At 42.2% G+C, this 22,692-nt stretch overlaps 1 protein-coding gene across 6 annotated transcripts in view; it reads left to right on the top strand.

Moving 5' to 3' along the window:
- Positions 1–22,692, top strand: part of LOC139756393 (uncharacterized) — a 620,019-nt gene that overhangs the window by 177,839 nt on the left and 419,488 nt on the right. For all 6 annotated transcript variants that reach the window (XM_071675803.1, XM_071675802.1, XM_071675800.1 and 3 more), the window contains exon 7: positions 9,625–9,879. In XM_071675803.1, coding sequence (XP_071531904.1) covers positions 9,625–9,879 — 255 coding nt within the window. The remainder of the gene's footprint in view (positions 1–9,624; positions 9,880–22,692) is intronic.

Here is a 22,692-nt window from a genome sequence, read left to right as displayed (position 1 = left end):
TGTTTATGGAGGATGTAAGGCAAGTGTATGAGTAGGAAGAGAGGAAAGTGATTGGTTCCCAGTGAATGTTGGTGTGCGGCAGGTGTGCGTGATGTCTCCATGGTTGTTTGATTTGTTTATGAATGGGGTTGTTAGGGAGGTGTATGCAAGAGTTTTGGAGAGAGGGGCAAGTATGTAGTCTGTTGTGGATGAGAGAGATTGGGAAGTGAGTCAGTTGTTTTTCACTGATGATACAGCAGTGATGGCTGATTCGGGTGAGAAACTGCAGAAGCTGGTGACTGAGTTTGGTAAAGTGTGTGAAAGAAGAAAGCTGAGAGTAAATGTGAATAAGAGCAAGGTTATTAGGTACAGTAGGGTTGAGGGACAAGTCAGTTGGGAGGTGTTTGAATGGATGAAAATTGGAGGAAGTGAAGTGTTTTAGTTATCTGGGAGTGGATTTGTGAGTGGGTGGAACCATTGAAGGAAGTGAGTCACAGGGTGGGGGAGGGGGCGAAGGTTCTGGGAGTGTTGAAGAATGTGTGGAAGGTGAGAACATTATCTCGGAAAGCAAAAATGGTATGTTTGAAGGAATAGTGGTTCCAACAATGTTATATGGTTGCAAGGCATGGGCTGTTGATAGGGTTGTGCAGAGGAGGGTGGATGTGTTGGAAATGAGATGTGTGAGGACAATATGTAGTGTGAGGTGGTTTGCTCGAGTAAGTAATGAAAGGGTAAGAGAGATGTGTGGTAATAAGAGTGTGGTTGAGAGAGCAGAAGAGGGTGTATTGAAATGGTTTGGTCATGTGGAGAGAATGAGTGAGGAAAAGTTGACAAAGAGGATATATGTGTCAGAGGTGGAGGGAATGAGTAGAAGTGGGAGACCAAATTGGAGGTGGAAGGATGGAGTGAAAAAGATTTTGAGCGATTGGGGCCTGAACATGCAGAGGGTGAAAGGTGTGCAAGGAATAGAGTGAATTGAAATGATGTGGTATACCAGGTTCGATGTGCTGTCAATGGATTGAACCAGGGTATGTGAAGCGTCTTTGGTAAACCATGGAAAGTTCTATGGGGCCTGGATATGGAAAGGGAGCTGTGGTTTCGGTGCATTATACATTACAGCTAGAGATTGGGTTTGAATGAATGTAGCCTTTGTTGTCTTTTTCTAGCACTACCTCGCATGCATGCGGGGGATGAGGTTGTCATTTCATGTGTGGCGGGGTGGCGACGGGAATGAATAAAGGCAGCAAGTATGAATTATGTACATGTATATATATATATGTATATGTCTGTGTATGTATATGTATGTATACGTTGAAATGTATAGGTATGTATATGTGCGTGTGTGAATGTGTATGTATAACATGTGTATGTTTGTATGTTGGGCCATTCTTTTGTCTGTATCTTGCGCTACCTTGCTAATGCGGGAGACAGCGACAAAGTATTATGTAATAATATATGTCTAAATCTGTGTGGATGTAACGAAGATGAGAAAAAAGGAAAGAGGTGGTGTGTTTGAGGAAAAGAATCTGGAAGTTTTGGTTCTGAGTGAAACGAAGCTCGAGGATAAAGGGGGAAGAGTAGTTTGGGAATGTCTTGGGAGTAAAGTCGGGGGTTAGTGAGAGGACAAGAGCAAGGGAAGGAGTAGCACTACTCCTGAAACAGGAGTGGTGGGAGTATGTGTTAGAGTGTAAGAAAGTAAACTCTTGTTTGATATGGGTAAAACTGGAAGTGGATGAAGAGAGATGGTTGATGATTGGTGCCTGTGCACCTGGTCATGAGAAGAAAGATCATGAGAGGCAAGTGTTTTGGGAGCAGCTGAGTGAGTGTGTTAGTAGCTTTGAAGCACGAGACCGGGTTACAGTGATGGATGATTTGAATGCAAAGGTGAGTGATATGGCAGTTGAGGGTATGATTGGTGTACATGGGGTGTTCAGTGTTGTAAATGGAAATGGTGAAGAGCTTGTAGATTTATGTGCTGAAAAAGGACTGGTTATTGGGAGATATACATAAGTATACATATGTAAGTAGGAGAGATGGCCAGAGAGCGTTATTGGATTATGTGTTAATTGTTAGGCACATGAAAGAGAAACTTGGATGTTAATGTGCTGAGAGGTGCAACTGGAGGGATGTCTGATCAGTATCTTGTGGAGGCAAAGGTTAAGATATGTAGAGGATTTCAGAAAAGAAGAGAGAATGTTGGGGTGAAGAGAGTGATGAGATTAAGTGAGCTTGGAAAGGAGACATGTGAGGAAGTACCAGGAGAGATTGAGTGCAGAATGGAAAAAGGCGAGAGCAAATGACATAAGGGGATTGGGGGAGGAATGGGATGTATTTAGGGAAGCAGTGATGGTTGAGCAAAAGATGCCTGTGGCATGAGAAAGGTGGGAGGTGGGCAGATCAGAAAGGGAAGAGAGTGGCGGGATGAAGAAGTAAGATTGTTAATGAAAGAGAAGAGAGAGTCATTTAGACAATTTTTGCAGAGAAGTAGTGCAAATGACTTGGAGATGTATAAAAGAAATGGCAAGAGAAAGGTGCAAGAGGTGAAAAAGAGGGCAAATGAGAGTTGGGTTGAGGAGATAAATAAAGTGCGTAAGACAAGAGAACAAATGGGAACATCGGTGAAGTGGGCTAATGGGGAGGTAATAACAAGTAGTGGTGAAGTGAGAGGGAGATGGAGTGAGTATTTTGAAGGTTTGTTGAATGTGTTTGATGACAAAGTTGCAGATATAAGGTGTTTTGGTCAAGGTGGTGTGCAGAGAAACAGAGAAGAGGTAGTGAAAGCTTAGTGGAAGATGAAAGCCAGCAAGGTGGTGGGCTTAGGTGTTATTGCAGTGGAATTTATTAAAAAAAGGGGGTGACTGTGTTGTTCACTGGTTGGCGAGGATATTCAATGTATGTATGATTCTTGATGAAGTGTCTGAGAATTGGCAAAATGCATGGATAGTGCCATTGTACAAAGGCAAAGGGGATGAAGGTGAGTGTTCAAATTACAGAGGTATAAGTTTGTTGAGTATTCCTGGGAAATTACATGGGAGGGTATTGATTGAGAGGGTCAAGGCATGTACAGAGCATCAAATTGGGGAAGAGCAGTGTGGTATCAAAGTGATAGAGGATGTGTGGATCAGGTGTTTGCTGTGAAGAATATGAGAAATATTTAGAAAAACAAATGGATTTGTATGTAGCATTTATGGATCTGGAGAAGCTATATGATAGAGTTGATAGAGATGCTCTGTGGAAGGTATTATGGTGTGGGAGGCAAGTTACTAGAGGCAGTGAAAAGTTTTTCTCGAGGATGTAAGGCAACTGTACGAGTAGGAAGAGAGGAAAGTGATTGGATCCCAGTGAATGTCGGTTTGCGGCAGGGATGAGTAATGTCTTCATACTTGTTTAATTTGTTTATGGATAGGGTTGTTAGGGAGGTGAATGCAAGACTTTTGGAGAGAGGGGCAAGTATTTAGTCCACTGTCGATGAGAGGGCTTGGGAAGTGAGTTAGTTGTTAGCAGATGATCCAGTGCTGATTGCTGATTCGGGTGGGAAACTGCAGAAGCTGGTGACTGAGTTTGGTAAAGTGTGTGAAAGAAGAAAGTTGAGAGTATTTTTGAATAAGAGCAAGGTTATTAGGTTCAGTAGGGTCGAGGGACAGATAAATTGGGAGGTGAGTTTGGATGGAGAATAACTGGAGGAAGTGAAGTGTTTTAGATATCTGGGAGTGGATTTAGCAGCGGATGGAACCATGGAAGCGGAAGTGAGTCACAGGGAGGAGGAGGGGGTGAAGGTTCTGGGAGTGTTGAAGAATGTGTGGAAGGCAAGAATGTTATTTTGGAGAGCAAAAATGGGTATGTTTGAAGGAATAGTGGTTCCAACAATGTTTTTATATGATTGTGAGGCATGGGCTATAGATAGGGTTGTGCAGAGGAGGGTGGATGTGCTGGAAATGAGATGTTTGATGTGGTGTGAGGTGGTTTGATTGAGTAAGTAATGAAAGGGTAAGAGACATGTGTGGTTATAAATAGAGTGTGGTTGAGGGAGCAGAAGAGGGTGTATTGAAATGGTTTGGTCACATGGAGAGAATGAGTGAGGAATGAGGAATGTGCCAGAGGTGGAGGGAACGAGAAGTGGGAGAGCAAATTGGAGGTGGAAGGATGGAGTGAAAAAGATTTTGAGTGATCGAGGCTTGAACATGAAGGAGGGTGAAAGGCGTGCAAGGAATGGAGTGAATTGGAATGATGTGGTATATCGGGGTGGACGTGCTGTGAATGGATTGAACCAGGACATGTGAAGCATCTGGGGTAAACCATGGAAAGTTTTGTGGGGCCTGGATGTGGAAAGGGAGCTATTGTTTTGGAGCATTACACATGACAGCTATAGACCGAGTATGAATGAATATATCCTTGTCTTTTACCTGCACTACCTCGCACGCACGCACACGGGGTTGCTATTTCATGTGTGGTGTGGTGCCGGTGGGAATAGATGAAGGCAGCATGTATAAGTATGTACATATGTATATATATGTATATGTCTGTTATAGGTTATAGTGATGGATGATTTGAATGCAAAGGTGAGTAATGTGGCAGTTGAGGGAATAATTGGTATACATGGGGTGTTCAGTGTTGTAAATGGAAATGGTGAAGAGCTTGTAGATTTATGTGCTGAAAAAGGACTGATGATTGGGAATACCTGGTTTAAAAAGCGAGATATACATAAGTATACTTATTTAAGTAGGAGAGATGGCCAGAGAGCGTTATTGGATTACATGTTAATTGACAGGCGTGCGAAAGAGAGACTTTTGGATGTTAATGTGCTGAGAGGTGCAACTGGAGGGATGTCTGATCATTATCTTGTGGAGGCTAAGGTGAAGATTTGTATGGGTTTTCAGAAAAGAAGAGTGAATGTTGGGGTGAAGAGGGTGGTGAGAGTAAGTGAGCTTGGGAAGGAGACCTGTGTGAGGAAGTACCAGGAGAGACTGAGTACAGAATGGAAAAAGGTGAGAACAATGGAAGTAAGGGGAGTGGGGGAGGAATGGGATGTATTTAGGGAATCAGTGATGGATTGCGCAAAAGATGCTTGTGGCATGAGAAGAGTGGGAGGTGGGTTGATTAGAAAGGGTAGTGAGTGGTGGGATGAAGAAGTAAGAGTATTAGTGAAAGAGAGAGAGAGGCATTTGGACGATTTTTGCAGGGAAAAAATGCAATTGAGTGGGAGATGTATAAAAGAGACAGGAGGTCAAGAGAAAGGTGCAAGAGGTGAAAAAAGGGCAAATGAGAGTTGGGGTGAGAGAGTATCATTAAATTTTAGAGAAGATAAAAAGATGTTCTGGAAGGAGGTTAATAAAGTGCGTAAGACAAGGGAGCAAATGGGAACTTCAGTGAAGGGCGCAAATGGGGAGGTGATAACAAGTAGTGGTGATGTGAGAAGGAGATGGAGTGAGTATTTTGAAGGTTTGTTGAATGTGTTTGATGATAGAGTGGCAGATATAGGGTGTTTTGGTCGAGGTGGTGTGCAAAGTGAGAGGGTTAGGGAAAATGATTTGGTAAACAGAGAAGAGGTAGTGAAAGCTTTGCGGAAGATGAAAGCCGGCAAGGCAGCAGGTTTGGATGGTATTGCAGTGGAATTTATTAAAAAAGGGGGTGACTGTATTGTGGACTGGTTGGTAAGGTTATTTAATGTATGTATGACTCATGGTGAGGTGCCTGAGGATTGGCGGAATGCGTGCATTGTGCCATTGTACAAAGGCAAAGGGGATAAGAGTGAGTGCTCAAATTACAGAGGTATAAGTTTGTTGAGTATTCCTGGTAAATTATATGGGAGGGTATTGATTGAGAGGGTGAAGGCATGTACAGAGCATCAGATCGGGGAAGAGCAGTGTGGTTTCAGAAGTGGTAGAGGATGTGTGGATCAGGTGTTTGCTTTGAAGAATGTATGTGAGAAATACTTAGAAAAGCAAATGGATTTGTATGTAGCATTTATGGATCTGGAGAAGGCATATGATAGAGTTGATAGAGATGCTCTGTGGAAGGTATTAAGAATATATGGTGTGGGAGGAAAGTTGTTAGAAGCAGTGAAAAGTTTTTATCGAGGATGTAAGGCATGTGTACGTGTAGGAAGAGAGGAAAGTGATTGGTTCTCAGTGAATGTAGGTTTGCGGCAGGGGTGTGTGATGTCTCCATGGTTGTTTAATTTGTTTATGGATGGGGTTGTTAGGGAGGTAAATGCAAGAGTTTTGGAAAGAGGGGCAAGTATGAAGTCTGTTGGGGATGAGAGAGCTTGGGAAGTGAGTCAGTTGTTGTTCGCTGATGATACAGCGCTGGTGGCTGATTCATGTGAGAAACTGCAGAAGCTGGTGACTGAGTTTGGTAAAGTGTGTGGAAGAAGAAAGTTAAGAGTAAATGTGAATAAGAGCAAGGTTATTAGGTACAGTAGGGTTGAGGGTCAAGTCAATTGGGAGGTGAGTTTGAATGGAGAAAAACTGGAGGAAGTGAAGTGTTTTAGATATCTGGGAGTGGATCTGGCAGCGGATGGAACCATGGAAGCGGAAGTGGATCATAGGGTGGGGGAGGGGGTGAAAATTCTGGGGGCCTTGAAGAATGTGTGGAAGTCGAGAACATTATCTCGGAAAGCAAAAATGGATATGTTTGAAGGAATAGTGGTTCCAACAATGTTGTATGGTTGCGAGGCGTGGGCTATGGATAGAGTTGTGCGCAGGAGGATGGATGTGCTGGAAATGAGATGTTTGAGGACAATGTGTGGTGTGAGGTGGTTTGATCGAGTGAGTAACGTAAGGGTAAGAGAGATGTGTGGAAATAAAAAGAGCGTGGTTGAGAGAGCAGAAGAGAGTGTTTTGAAGTGGTTTGGGCACATGGAGAGAATGAGTGAGGAAAGATTGACCAAGAGGATATATGTGTCGGAGGTGGAGGGAACGAGGAGAAGAGGGAGACCAAATTGGAGGTGGAAAGATGGAGTGAAAAAGATTTTGTGTGATCGGGGCCTGAACATGCAGGAGGGTGAAAGGAGGGCAAGGAATAGAGTGAATTGGAGCGATGTGGTATACCGGGGTTGACGTGCTGTCAGTGGATTGAATCAAGGCATGTGAAGCGTCTGGGGTAAACCATGGAAAGCTGTGTAGGTATGTATATTTGCGTGTGTGGACCTATGTATATACATGTGTATGGGGGGGGTTGGGCCATTTCTTTCGTCTGTTTCCTTGCGCTATCTCGCAAACGCGGGAGACAGCGACAAAGTATAATATATAAAAAAGAAGATAATGTCTGTGTATGTATATGTATGTATACGTCGAAAAGTATAGGTATTTATATGTGTATATGTTTGCGTTTATGTATATACATGTGTATGTGGGTGGGTTGGGCCATTCTTTCATCTGTTTCTTTGCACTACCTCGCTAACGCGGGAGACGGCAGTAAAGTATAATTAAAAAAAAAGATAATATGTATATATGTGTTTATATGAGTAGATGGGTCATTGTTCATCTGTTTCCTGGTGCTACCTCACTGATGCAGGAAATGGCAGTCAAGTATAATAATGACAATGATATTATATATGACTCACAAAAAACACTTAATGTATGTAATATATAGGTATTAGTTAGCAGACAGTCGTGTGCCAGGGAGATATACGTATTACTGGTACTGACTTCCTGGGTATTAGGAAGGTTAGTGCTAGCTGTGCAGAGAGCCAGCACTTCAGTGGTTGTCCAGTTGCACTCCTTTGACCCCTGGTAGCTGTCTTTTCTTTCTGCCTCACCCACATTGGACTGTTGGTGTTCTGTCCTCAAACAATCAATCTCTCATTGTCACACATAACACTTGACAACATTTAACTGCGGTGAGTGCTTTGCGCTGGCCCTGCCTTTTGACAAAATGGTAGTGGCAATAGATAGACAAAGTAGGTAGGAGCATTAGACAGGAGCTTTAGGTAGAAACACTAGGTACGAGCATTTTCTGGTAGTGTTAGGGAAAAGTAGTGGGTGAAACATTAGGTAGTTACTTTAGGTAGTAGTACTTAGGAGAACATTAGGTAGGAGCCTCTGAAAACACTGACCTAGAGCTACCCTCTGCCAGTGGCCTGTTAAGAGCGAGGCACTGAAGGCTAAGAAGTAGCACTGGAGTTCAGTAATTATGGAGACTTACTGTGGCCACCCCCTTGAGGGAGTTTCCAAAGGGTTTTGAGCATCAGATATATAGATAGATAGGTAGACAGAATATGTATAATGAACAATATGATACAACTAGGTAACCTAACCCCATAGGGTGCTTATTCCATGCTTTTGCTGTAGGAGGCTACCACAGTAAGCTGTGGGTCATAGGAAGTTCACTCATTGCATCAATACATTTGTAGTTTTGCACAGTTATATCTTCTGTTTTCCCTATTCTTTATTTCTGCTCAATTTATTCGCAGGTGGCACTTATCTTTAGTATTTACCTATATTTTACAATTTTTTTTTTACTTAGTTCCACTGTTAGAAGTGGATATTGGATCATAAGAGTTCAGTGTAGTAGACAACGTTACAATCAGCGCATGAATCCAAACACTTTTTCATAATCTATCTATCTATATATCTGAATGACTGTTCCTTTTGAGAACTCACAACCAAGAGGGTGCCCAGGGCAAAAGAGTCTTCACTGATCCTTGTCCTTACATGTTTCACTAATAGTGTTCCTCTCATATCAACTCTTTTAATTGCACATTCATACACTGTCCATATAAGCTTTCCTTCTTGCATTCTTTCCAATCGCCCAAATCACCTCAGAGTGTATACTTCACTCACCCAACCACTCTACAGTTCATCCACTTTGCATTTCCTGCCATACCAAGTCTTTCATACACCCCATGATCACTTTCTTCATTCCATCTAGTTATACCACATGCTCCTCTCAATAATCATTTCCATGGCATGGATGTTTGACCTGTGTAACTCATCCCATGCTCTTGTTACAGTTGCATAGGTCAGGTTTAGGAGGACTATGCTGTCCCTTAATCCTTTCTTCAATTCCATATCTACACCTCAACCCTTCATTATTCATTTAAGTGACCCAGTAACTCTTCTTCCCAATAACTCTTCTTCCTTGTACTGCTCTATCCCATGTCTCTCCTTCCTTATCATTTCCCTGCTCTAAAATCACTACATTTGCTTGATTAAGAGGGCTGACTGGCCATGCATACTGTATGGTATCATGGATGTTTTCACTATCATCAGAGACATGTGCTCTCAATATTTCCTTTAATTTCATTGATTTTGAGCTCTGCCTCTATACTCCTCATTTCATTGTTATACACTGAGGCATAGCAGACACTACTTTAAGTTGAAAACCTGACTTTCACATAAAACAAAACTTAAACAGTGATGGCTTAATGAGGAGTTATTTACTGTATGTGCATATCATTGGTTGCATTAACACATCAGAGACTGAGGAGCAATCACACTTTTTACCTGGTGGCTTGCCATCTCACAGAAAGTGATAAACAGCACAAAGGATCTTAATGTTGCTTTATAGATGCAGTTATGCAAGAGGTACTCCTGCATTACCTTTAATGGAGGAAAGAGATGATATGATACAAATATATATGTTGTCATTTTATCTCTCAGTAAATCATTGTACCAATTTACAGACTTTTTGATTATTTCTCAGGCCAGCTTTTTGGAGGTGATGTGCACAGAGAATGACTCAGGAGACATGAAAGAAAATAAAGATGGTATCAGTTTTGGGTATTCATCATATCTGTTCAGTGGCCAGAGAGAGGGATCATCACGTGTAAATATTCAGCAGTGTCCATTCTGCCAGAAATTACTGACAACCAGATCCAATCTCCAACGTCATATAGCCACTCATCACCAGCGACAGTCATTCACATGTGCCACCTGTGGAAAGACATTTACTCGTAAGGTATGTTGCAGAAAGACTAAATGGTCGAATTGTTATGAGTCCCATTTAGAATGGTTGATGAAGTCATTGGTAATGATTTCAACTAGATGGTAATTTTGCTGTTTTAGATATCTTGGAGTGGATTTAGCAGCAGATGAAACCATGGAAGTGGAAGTGAGTCACAGGGTGGGGGAGGGGGCAAAGGTTCTGGGAGCACTGAAGAATGTGTGGAAGGCCAGAATGTTATCTTGTAGAGCAAAAATGTGTGTGTTTGAAGGAATAGTGGTTCCAAAAATGTTATATGGTTGCAAGGCCTGGGCTATCGATAGGGTTGTGCGGAGGAGGGTGGATGTGTTGAAAATGAAATGTTTGAGGACAGTATGCGGTATGAGGTGGTTTGATCAAGTGAGTAATGAAAGAGTAAGAGAGATGTATGGTAATAAAAAGAGTGTGGTTGAGAGAGCAGAAGAGGGTGTAATGAAATGATTTGGTCACATGGAGAGAATGAGTGAGGAAAGATTGACAAAGGATATATGTGTCAGAGGTGGAGGGAACGAGGAGAAGTGGGAGACCAAATTGGAGGTGGAAAGATGGAGTGAAAAAGATTTTGAGTGATCGGGGCCTGAACATACAGGAGGATGAAAGGCGTGCAAGGAATAGAGTGAATTGGAGCGATATGGAATACCAGGGTCGACATGCTGTCTATGGATTGAACCAGGACATGCATGGAAAGGGAGCTGTGGTTTCAGTGCATTACACATGACATGACAGCCAGAGACTGAGTGTGAATGAATGTGGCCTTTGTTGTCTTTTCCTAGCGCTACCTCGTGTATGGGGGGATGCTGTTTTTCATGTGTGGCTGGGTGGCGACGGGAATGTATAAAGGTAGCAAGGATGACTATGTACATTTGTATATATGTATTATCCCTGGGGATATGGGAGAAAGAATACTTCCCATGTATTCCCTACGTGTCGTAGAAGGCAACTAAAAGGAGAGGGAGTGAGGGGCTGGAAATCCTCCTCTCTTGTTTTTGATTTTCCAAAAGAGGGAACAGAAGGGGGCCAAGTGAGGATATTCCATCTAAGGCTCAGTCCTCTGTTCTTAACGCTACCTCACTAACGCAAGAAATGGCGAGTGTGTATGTATATATGTATATGTCTGTGTATGTATATGTTGAAATGTATAGGTATGGATATGTGCGTGTGTGGGTGTTTATGTATATACATGTGTATTTTTGGGTGGGTTGGGCCTTTCTTTTGTCTGTTTTCTTGGGCTACCTTGCTAATGTGGGAGACAGTGACTAAGTATAATTAATGAAATAATAGATAGTAATTTTGCATTCATTCTGAAATGATACATCAATGATGTAGCAAAATTCTGATATTGCTAACAAATTTCAGTTAAGTTCACTGCCTCCAAGGACAAGTTTCTACCCATCTCTCTGTTGAAAATTCTTCACACCTCTCATCTCTCCTTTGAAGGTTCTGTAATTCCAACTCTTGACTTGTTGGACATACTTGGTATAACTGTAACATCCACTCTTTCTTGGAAACCCCACATTACAGAAATAGCTAAGTTTGCCTTTAAAGACTTTAAACTGGGGATCCTGTTTGGTTGTCAAAATTTGTTTTCTTCTGAACAGTTGCTGTGTTTTTACAAAGGATTGATTCATTCTTGTATGGAGCACTGCTTTCACATCTGGGGTGGTTTTACCTCTGCATCCTTACTTGACAGAGTGAGGTCTGTCTTATATACTGTCCCTGGCTAATTTCCTGTTTACCCAATGCCATAGTGTTGGTTTACTTTCCATCTTCTTTAGATATAACTTTGGTTTCTGCTCCTGAGAGCTGGATGCTCGTGTGCTCCCACCACTAGCTAAACCACACGATACTTGGCAAGCTGCTCTGTCACAAGACTGCTGTATGACCATTGACGACTCGAGGGTAGGCTGTTTTGATAACCGTTTCTTTCCCTACAACTCAAAGCTTTAGAATTCTCTGCTGTTTCAATAACTATGACCTGGCACAATTTAAAAACATGTTTTTCTTTTCCTCCAAAATTCAAAGATACTTTCTTGTTTTTTTTCCTTTCATAATCTCTTTATTTCAGTTAAGGCCCAGCCTTGATATGGATTTGTCCATGACTAGAGCCTCCAGCGTAAAAAAGAAAAAAGTGGGGTTACCAGTTGTCAGGTTACAGGATATTCCAAGTTAATAAGAATTTCCTTTAGAAAATATATATGTATATCTTTATGTTAGTTGATATGGCATGGGCAACTGAAGCACTAATCAAGGCCATCCCATTAATGTGGGAAACAGTGATTAAGTATAATAATAAGAATATTTTATATTATTATTATACTTGATCTCCGTTTCACGCATCAGCGAGGTAGTGCCAGGAAACAGATGAAGAATGACCCATTGACTCATATGCATGTATATATACATAAATGCCCATAAGGCACACATATACATACATACATATTTTTTTTTTTTTTTTTTTTGCTTTGTCGCTGTCTCCCGCGTTTGCGAGGTAGCGCAAGGAAACATACGAAAGAAATGGCCCAACCCACCCCCATACACATGTATATACATACGTCCACACACGCAAATATACATACCTACACAGCTTTCCATGGTTTACCCCAGACGCTTCACATGCCTTGATTCAATCCACTGACAGCACGTCAACCCCGGTATACCACATCGCTCCAATTCACTCTATTCCTTGCCCTCCTTTCACCCTCCTGCATGTTCAGGCCCCGATCACACAAAATCTTTTTCACTCCATCTTTCCACCTCCAATTTGGTCTCCCTCTTCTCCTCGTTCCCTCCACCTCCGACACATATATCCTCTTGGTCAATCTTTCCTCACTCATTCTCTCCATGTGCCCAAACCATTTCAAAACACCCTCTTCTGCTCTCTTAACCATGCTCTTTTTATTTCCACACATCTCTCTTACCCTTACGTTACTTAATCGATCAAACCACCTCACGCCACACATTGTCCTCAAACATCTCATTTCCAGCACATCCATCCTCCTGCGCACAACTCTATCCATAGCCCACGCCTCGCAATCATACAACATTGTTGGAACCCCTATTCCTTCAAACATACATACATACAAACATACATATACGTATATATCATATATATACATTTATATTATCTATATTTTATTATACTTTGTCACTGTGTCCTGCGTGAGCGAGGTAGGGCAAGGAAACAGATGAAAGAATGGCCCAACCCACCCACATACACATGTATATACGTACACATCCACACATACACATATACATACATATGTACATAATTCATACTTGCTGCCTTTATTCATTCCCTTCGCCACCCTGCCACACATGAAATGACAACTGCCTCCCCAAGCATGCGCGCAAGGTAGCGCTAGGAAAAGACAATAAAGGCCACATTCATTCACACTCAGTCTCTAGCTGTCATGTGTAATGCAACGAAAATACTGCTCCCTTTCCATATCTAGGCCCCACAAAACTTTCCATGATTTACCCCAGATGCTTCACGTGCCCTGGTTCAATCCATTGGCAGCATGTCGACCCCAGTAAACCACATCGTTCCAATTCACTCTATTCCTTGCACGCCTTTCACCCTCCTGTATGTTTAGGGCCCAGTCGCTCAAAATCTTCTTCACCTCCAATTTGGTCTCCCACTTCTCGTTCCCTCCACCTCTGACACATATATCCTCTTTGTCAATCTTTCCTCAGTCATTCTCTCCATGTGACCAAACCATTTCAATACACCCTCTTCTGCTCTCTCAACCACACTCTTTTTATAACCACTACTTACCCTTTCATTACTTACTTAATCAAACCACGTCACACCACATATTGTCCTTAAACATCTCATTTCCAACACATCCACCCTCCTCCACACAACCCTATCTACAGCCCATGCCTCGTAACAATATAACATTGTTGGAACCACTATTCCTTCAAACATACCCATTTTTGCTCTCTGAGATAATGTTCTCGCCTTCCACACATTCTTCAATGCACCCAGAACCTTCGCCCCCTCCCCCACCCAGTGATTCACTTCCACATCCATGGTTCCATCTCCTGCTAGATCCACTCCCAGATATCTAAAACACTTCACTTCCTCCAGTCTTTCTCTATTCAAACTTACCTCCCAACTGACATGTCCCTAAACCTTATCGAACCTAATAACCTTCCTCTTATTCACACACTTATTCACACACTTCTTTCACACACTTTACCCAACTCAGTCACCAGCTTCTGCAGTTTCTCACCCAAATCAGCCACCAGCGCTGTATCATAAGAGAAAAACAACTGACTCACCTCCCTAGCTCTCTCATCCACAACAGACTGCATTCTTGCCCCTCTTTCCAAAACTCTTGCATTTACCTCCCTAACAACCCTATCCATAAACAAATTAAACAACCATGGAGACATCAAGTATCCCTGCTGCAAACCGACATTCACTGGGAACCAATCACTTTCCTCTCTTCCTACTTGAACACATGCCTTACATCCTCGATAAAAACTTTTCATTGCTTCTAGCAACTTATCTCCCACACAATATACTCTTAATACCTTCCATAGAGCATCTCTATCAACTCTATCGAATGCCTTCTCCAGATCCATAAATGCCACATCCAAATCCATCTGTTTTTCTAAATATTTCTTACATACTTTTTTCAAAGCAAACACCTGATCCACAGATCCTCTATCACTTCTGAAACCACACTGCTCTTCCCCAATGTGATGTTCTGTACATGCCTTCTTCCTCTCAATCAGTGCCCTCCCATATAATTTCCCAGGAATACTCAACAAACTTATACGTCTGTAATTTGAACACTCACCTTTATCCCTTTTGCCTTTGTACAAATGGCACTATGCATGCATTCCACCAATCCTCAGGCACTTCACCATGGTCCATATAGACACTGAATATCCTTACCAACCAGTCAACAATACAGTCACCCCCTTTTTCAATAGATTCCACTGCAGTACCATCCAAACCCACCCCCCTGCAGGCTTTCATCTTCCGCAAAGCTTTCACTACCTCTCCTCTGTTTACTAAACCATTTTCCCAACCATCTCACTCCGCACACCACCTCAACCAAAACACCCTATATCTGCCACTCTATCATCAAACACAATCAACAAACTTCAAAATACTCACTCCATCTCCTTCTCACATCACCACTACTTATTACTACCTCCCCATTAGCCCCCTTCGCTGATGTTCCCATTTGTTCTCTTGTCTTACACACTTTATTTACCTCCTTCCAAAACATCTTTATATTCCCCCTAAAATTTAACAATACTCTCTCACCCCAACTCTCATTCACCCTCTTTTTCACCTCTTGCACCTTTCTCTTGACCTCCTGCCTCTTTCTTTTATACATCTCCCAGTCGTTTGCACTATTTCCCTGCAAAAAATTGTCCAAATGTCTCTCTCTTCTCTTTCACTGACAATCTTATTTCTTCATCCCACCACTCATAACCCTTTCTGTATCTGTATGTACACTGAGAATGTAAGGCATGTGTACGAGTAGGAAGAGAGGAAAGTGATTGGTTCTCAGTGAATGTCGGTTTGCAGCAGGGGTGCGTGATGTCTCCATGGTTGTTCAATTTGTTTATGGATGGGGTTATTAGGGAGGTGAATGCAAGAGTTTTGGAGAGGGGCAAGTATGCAGTCAGTTGTGGATGAGAGAGCTTGGGAAGTGAGTCAGTTGTTGTTCACTGATGATACAGCGCTAGTGGCTGATTTGGGTGAGAAACTGCAGAAGCTGGTGACTGAGTTTGGTAAAGTGTGTGAAAGAAGAAAGCTGAGAGTAAATGTGAATAAGAGCAAGGTTATTAGGCACAGCAGGGTTGAGGGGCAAGTCAATTGGGAGGTAAGTTTCAATGAAGAAAGACTGGAGGAAGTGAAGTGCTTTAGATATCTAGGAGTGGATTTGGCTGTGGATGGAACCATGGAAGCGGAAGTGAGTCACAGGGTGGGGGAGGGGACGAAAGTTCTGGGAGTGTTGAATAATGTGTGGAAGGCGAGAACATTACCCCGGAAAGCAAAAATGGGTATATTTGAAGGAATAGTGGTTCCAACAATGTTATACAGTTGTGAGGCATGGGCTATAGATAGAGTTGTGTGAAGGAGGGTGGATGTGCTGGAAATGAGATGTTTGAGGACAATATGTGGTGTTAAGTGGTTTGATTAAGTAATGAAAGGGTAATAAAAAGAATGTGGTTGAGAGAGCAGAAGAGGGTGTTTTGAAATGGTTTGGTCACATGGAGAGAATGAGTGAGGAAAGATTGACAAAGAGGATATGTGTGTCGGAGGTGGAGGGAACAAGAAGTGGGAGACTAAATTGGAGGTGGAAAGATGGAGTGAAAAAGATTTTGAGCGATCGGGGAGTGTGGTGGAGTGGCGAGAGGAATGGATGAAGGAAGCATAAATGAATATGTACATGTGTGTATATGTATATGTCTGTGTATGTATATGTATGTATACATTGTAATGTATAGATATGTATATGTGCATGTGTAGGCATGTATGTATATACATGTGTATGTGGATGGGTTGGGGCATTCTTTCATGTTTCCTTGTGCTACCTCACTAACATGGGAGACAGCGACAAAGCATAATAAATAAATGGATAAATAAATGAATAAATAAGTAAATAAATAAATAAATAAATAAATGAATAAATAAATAAATACACACACACACACACACACACAGGCATATATGTATATTTATATAGTTTTTTTATACATATCATTTTCCGCATTAGCGTGGTATCGTTGACAACAGAGGACTGAGCCTTAGAGGGTATATCCTCACTTAGTCTCCTTATGTGTTCTTTCTTTTGGAAATATTAAGACTGGAGTAGAGGATTTCCAGCCCCCCTCTCCCTCCCCTTTTAGTTGCCTTCTATGACACAAAGGGAATATGTGGGAAGTATTCTTTCTCTCCTGTCCCCAGGGATAATATATATATATATACACACATGTACATATTCATACTTGCTTACCTTCATCCATTCCTGGCCTCGCCCCTCAGGAAACAGCATCGCTACCCCCTGCTTCAGTGAGACAGCTCCAGGAAAACAGACAAAAGAACCACATTTGTTCACACTCAGTCTCAAGGTGTCATGTGTAATGCACAGAAACCACAGCTCCTATCCATGGATTACCCCAGACGTTTCACATGCCCTGGTTCAGTCCATTGACAGCGCGTCGACCTTGGTATACCACATAGTTTCAATTCACTCTATTCCTTGCATGCCTCTCACCCTCTTGTATGTTCAGGCCCTGATCACTCAAAATCTTTTCTACTCCTTCCTTCTACTTCATATTTGGTCTCCCACTTCTTCTTGTTTCCCCCACCTCTGACGCTTATATCATCTTTGTCAATCTTTCCTCACTCATTCTCTCCATATGTCCAAACCATTTTAACAAACCCTCTTCTGCTCTTTCAACCACACTCTTTTTAATTTCCACTCATCTCTCTTACCCTTTCATAACTTACTTGATCAAACCACCTCATGCCACATATTGTTCTCAAACATTTCATTTCCAACACATCCTCCCTCCTCCATACACCTCTGTCTTTAGCCCATGCCTCGCAACCATGTAAAATTGTTGGAACTACTGTTCCTTCAAACATACCCATTTTTGCTCTCAGAGATAACATTCTCTCCTTCCACACATTCTTCATCGCTCCCAGAGCCTTCACGCCCTCCCTCACCCTGTGACTCACTTCCGCTTCCATGGTTCTATCTGCTGCTAAGTCCACTCCCAGAAATCTAAAACACTTCACTTCCTCCAATTTTCTCCATTCAAACTTACACCCCAATTAACTTTTCCCTCAACCCTACTGGACGTAATAACCTTGCTCTTATTCACATTTACTCTCAACTTTCTCCTTTCACACACTTTTCCAAACTCAGTCACCAACTTCTGCAGTTTCTCACTCGAATCAGCTGTTAGTGCTGTATCATCAGCGAACAGCAACTGACTCACTTCCCAGGCCCTCTCATCTCCAACAGACTACATTCTTGCCCCTTTCAAAACTCTTGCATGTATCCTTTCTAAAACCCTATCCATAAAAGGTAAACAACCATGGAAATCAAGTATCCCTGCTGCCAAACCGACATTCACTGGGAACCAATCACTTTCCTCTCTTCCTACTTGAACACATGCCTTACATCCTCGATAAAAACTTTTCATGCTTCTAGCAACTTATCTCCCACACAATATACTCTTAATACCTTCCAAGAGCACTCTATCAACTCTATCATATGCCTTCTCCAGATCATAAATGCCATCCAAAATCCCCGTTTTTCTAATATTTCTTACATATTCTTCAAAGCAAACACCTGATCCACAGATCCTCTATCACTTCTGAAACACACGCTCTTCCCATGTGATGTTCTGTCATGCCTTCTTCCTCTCAATCAGTGCCCTCCCATATAATTTCCCAGGAATACTCAACAAACTTATCGTTGTAATTTGAACACTCACCTTTATCCCTTTTGCCTTTGTACAATGGCACTATGCATGCATTCTCCAATCCTCAGGCACTTCACCATGGTCCATATAGACACTGAATATCCTTACCAACCAGTCAACAATACAGTCACCCCTTTTTCATAATTCCACTGCAATACCATCCAAACCCAGCCGCCTTGCATGCTTTCATCTCCGCAAAGCTTCACTACCTCTCCTCTGTTTACAAACCATTTCCCAACCATCTCACTCTACACCACCTCAACCAAAACACCCTATATCTGCCACTCTATCATCAAACACAATCAACAAACTTCAAAATACTCACTCCATCTCCTTCTCACTTCACACTACTTATTGACACTCCCCATTGCCCCTTCGCTGATGTTCCCATTTGTTCTCTTGTCTTACACACTTTATTTACTCCTTCCAAAACATCTTTTATTCCCCTAAAATTTAAAATACTCTCTCCCCCAACTTCATTGCCCTCTTTTTCACCTCTTGCACCTTTCTCTTGACCTCCTGCCTCTTTCTTTATACATCTCCCAGTCATTTGCACTATTTCCCTGCAAAAATTGTCCAAATGTCTCTCTCTTCTCTTTCACTGACAATCTTATTTCTTCATCCCACCACTCATAACCCTTTCTGTATCTGTATGTACACTGAGAATGTAAGGCATGTGTACGAGTAGGAAGAGAGGAAAGTGATTGGTTCTCAGTGAATGTCGGTTTGCAGCAGGGGTGCGTGATGTCTCCATGGTTGTTCAATTTGTTTATGGATGGGGTTATTAGGGAGGTGAATGCAAGAGTTTTGGAGAGGGGCAAGTATGCAGTCAATTGTGGATGAGAGAGCTTGGGAAGTGAGTCAGTTGTTGTTCACTGATGATACAGTGCTAGTGGCTGATTTGGGTGAGAAACTGCAGAAGCTGGTGACTGAGTTTGGTAAAGTGTGTGAAAGAAGAAAGCTGAGAGTAAATGTGAATAAGAGCAAGGTGATTAGGCACAGCAGGGTTGAGGGGCAAGTCAATTGGGAGGTAAGTTTCAATGAAGAAAGACTGGAGGAAGTGAAGTGCTTTAGATATCTAGGAGTGGATTTGGCTGCGGATGGAACCATGGAAGCGGAAGTGAGTCACAGGGTGGGGGAGGGGACGAAAGTTCTGGGAGTGTTGAATAATGTGTGGAAGGCGAGAACATTACCCCGGAAAGCAAAAATGGGTATATTTGAAGGAATAGTGGTTCCAACAATGTTATACAGTTGTGAGGCATGGGCTATAGATAGAGTTGTGTGAAGGAGGGTGGATGTGCTGGAAATGAGATGTTTGAGGACAATATGTGGTGTTAAGTGGTTTGATTAAGTAATGAAAGGGTAATAAAAAGAATGTGGTTGAGAGAGCAGAAGAGGGTGTTTTGAAATGGTTTGGTCACATGGAGAGAATGAGTGAGGAAAGATTGACAAAGAGGATATGTGTGTCGGAGGTGGAGGGAACAAGAAGTGGGAGACTAAATTGGAGGTGGAAAGATGGAGTGAAAAAGATTTTGAGCGATCGGGGAGTGTGGTGGAGTGGCGAGAGGAATGGATGAAGGAAGCATAAATGAATATGTACATGTGTGTATATGTATATGTCTGTGTATGTATATGTATGTATACATTGTAATGTATAGATATGTATATGTGCATGTGTAGGCATGTATGTATATACATGTGTATGTGGATGGGTTGGGGCATTCTTTCATGTTTCCTTGTGCTACCTCGCTAACATGGGAGACAGCGACAAAGCATAATAAATAAATGGATAAATAAATGAATAAATAAGTAAATAAATAAATAAATAAATAAATGAATAAATAAATAAATACACACACACACACACACACACAGGCATATATGTATATTTATATAGTTTTTTTATACATATCATTTTCCGCATTAGCGTGGTATCGTTGACAACAGAGGACTGAGCCTTAGAGGGTATATCCTCACTTAGTCTCCTTATGTGTTCTTTCTTTTGGAAATATTAAGACTGGAGTAGAGGATTTCCAGCCCCCCTCTCCCTCCCCTTTTAGTTGCCTTCTATGACACAAAGGGAATATGTGGGAAGTATTCTTTCTCTCCTGTCCCCAGGGATAATATATATATATATACACACATGTACATATTCATACTTGCTTACCTTCATCCATTCCTGGCCTCGCCCCTCAGGAAACAGCATCGCTACCCCCTGCTTCAGTGAGACAGCTCCAGGAAAACAGACAAAAGAACCACATTTGTTCACACTCAGTCTCAAGGTGTCATGTGTAATGCACAGAAACCACAGCTCCTATCCATGGATTACCCCAGACGTTTCACATGCCCTGGTTCAGTCCATTGACAGCGCGTCGACCTTGGTATACCACATAGTTTCAATTCACTCTATTCCTTGCATGCCTCTCACCCTCTTGTATGTTCAGGCCCTGATCACTCAAAATCTTTTCTACTCCTTCCTTCTACTTCATATTTGGTCTCCCACTTCTTCTTGTTTCCCCCACCTCTGACGCTTATATCATCTTTGTCAATCTTTCCTCACTCATTCTCTCCATATGTCCAAACCATTTTAACAAACCCTCTTCTGCTCTTTCAACCACACTCTTTTTAATTTCCACTCATCTCTCTTACCCTTTCATAACTTACTTGATCAAACCACCTCATGCCACATATTGTTCTCAAACATTTCATTTCCAACACATCCTCCCTCCTCCATACACCTCTGTCTTTAGCCCATGCCTCGCAACCATGTAAAATTGTTGGAACTACTGTTCCTTCAAACATACCCATTTTTGCTCTCAGAGATAACATTCTCTCCTTCCACACATTCTTCATCGCTCCCAGAGCCTTCACGCCCTCCCTCACCCTGTGACTCACTTCCGCTTCCATGGTTCTATCTGCTGCTAAGTCCACTCCCAGAAATCTAAAACACTTCACTTCCTCCAATTTTCTCCATTCAAACTTACACCCCAATTAACTTTTCCCTCAACCCTACTGGACGTAATAACCTTGCTCTTATTCACATTTACTCTCAACTTTCTCCTTTCACACACTTTTCCAAACTCAGTCACCAACTTCTGCAGTTTCTCACTCGAATCAGCTGTTAGTGCTGTATCATCAGCGAACAGCAACTGACTCACTTCCCAGGCCCTCTCATCTCCAACAGACTACATACTCGCCCCTGGGGATTGGGGAGAAAGAATACTTCCCATGTATTCCCTGTGTTTCATAAAAGGTGACCAAAAGGGGTGGGAGTGGGAAGCTGGAAATCCTTCCCTCCAGTTTTTACTTTTCCAAAAGAAGGAATAGGGAAGGGGTCTAAGTGATGATTTTCTATCTTAGGCTCAAACCTCTGTTTTTAACGCTACCTTGCTAACGTGGCAAACAACAACTGACTCACTTCTCATGCCCTCTCATCCCCAACAGGCTGCATACTCACCCCACTCTCCAGAACCCTTGCATTTACCTCCCTAACCAACCCATCCATAAACAAATTGAACAACAATAGGGACATCACACACCCCTGTCACAGACCGACCTTCACTGGGAACTAGTCTCTCTCCTCTCTTCCTTCTTGCACACATCCCTTACATCCTTGGTAAAAACTTTTCCCTGCCTCTAGCCACATACCTCCCACACCATATAATCTTAAGACCTTCCACAAAGCAGCTCTATCAAACCTATCATATGCCTTCTCCAGATCTATAGATGCTGCATACAAGTCCGTTTTTCTAAGTATTTCTCGCACACATTCTTCAAAGCAAACACCTGATCCACAAATCCTCTACCACTTCTGAAACCGCACCACTCTGATGCTCTGTTCATGCCTTCACCCTCTCAATCAATATGGTAACATACAATTTCCCAGGAATACTCGCCAAACTTATTTGTGTGTCTTTTGAACACTCAACTTTATCCCCTTTGCCTTTGTACAATGGCACTATGCATGCTTTCTGCTAATCCTCAGGCACTTCACCATGATCCATACATACATTAGATATCCTTACCAACCAATCAACAACAGTCACCCCCTTTTTTGATAAATTCTACTGCAATACCACCCAAACCCAGTGCCGCTTTGCTGAATTTCATCCTCCTGCAAAGCCTTCACTACCTCTTCTCTGTTTACCAAACCATTCTCTCTGACCCTTTCACTTCATACACCACCCCGACCAAAACACGCTACACCTGCCACTCTGTCATCAAACACGTTCAACAAACCTTCAAAATACTCACTCCATTTCCTTCTCGTTCTTCACTACCTGGTATCACTTGCACCATTGCCTCCTTCACAGATGTTCCCAT

Source organism: Panulirus ornatus, chromosome 21 (assembly GCF_036320965.1).
Source record: "Panulirus ornatus isolate Po-2019 chromosome 21, ASM3632096v1, whole genome shotgun sequence".
NCBI classification, from domain to species: domain Eukaryota; kingdom Metazoa; phylum Arthropoda; class Malacostraca; order Decapoda; family Palinuridae; genus Panulirus; species Panulirus ornatus.
The sequence above is the reverse complement of the archived record's forward strand: the minus strand, read 5'-3'. Positions and strand labels throughout refer to the sequence as shown.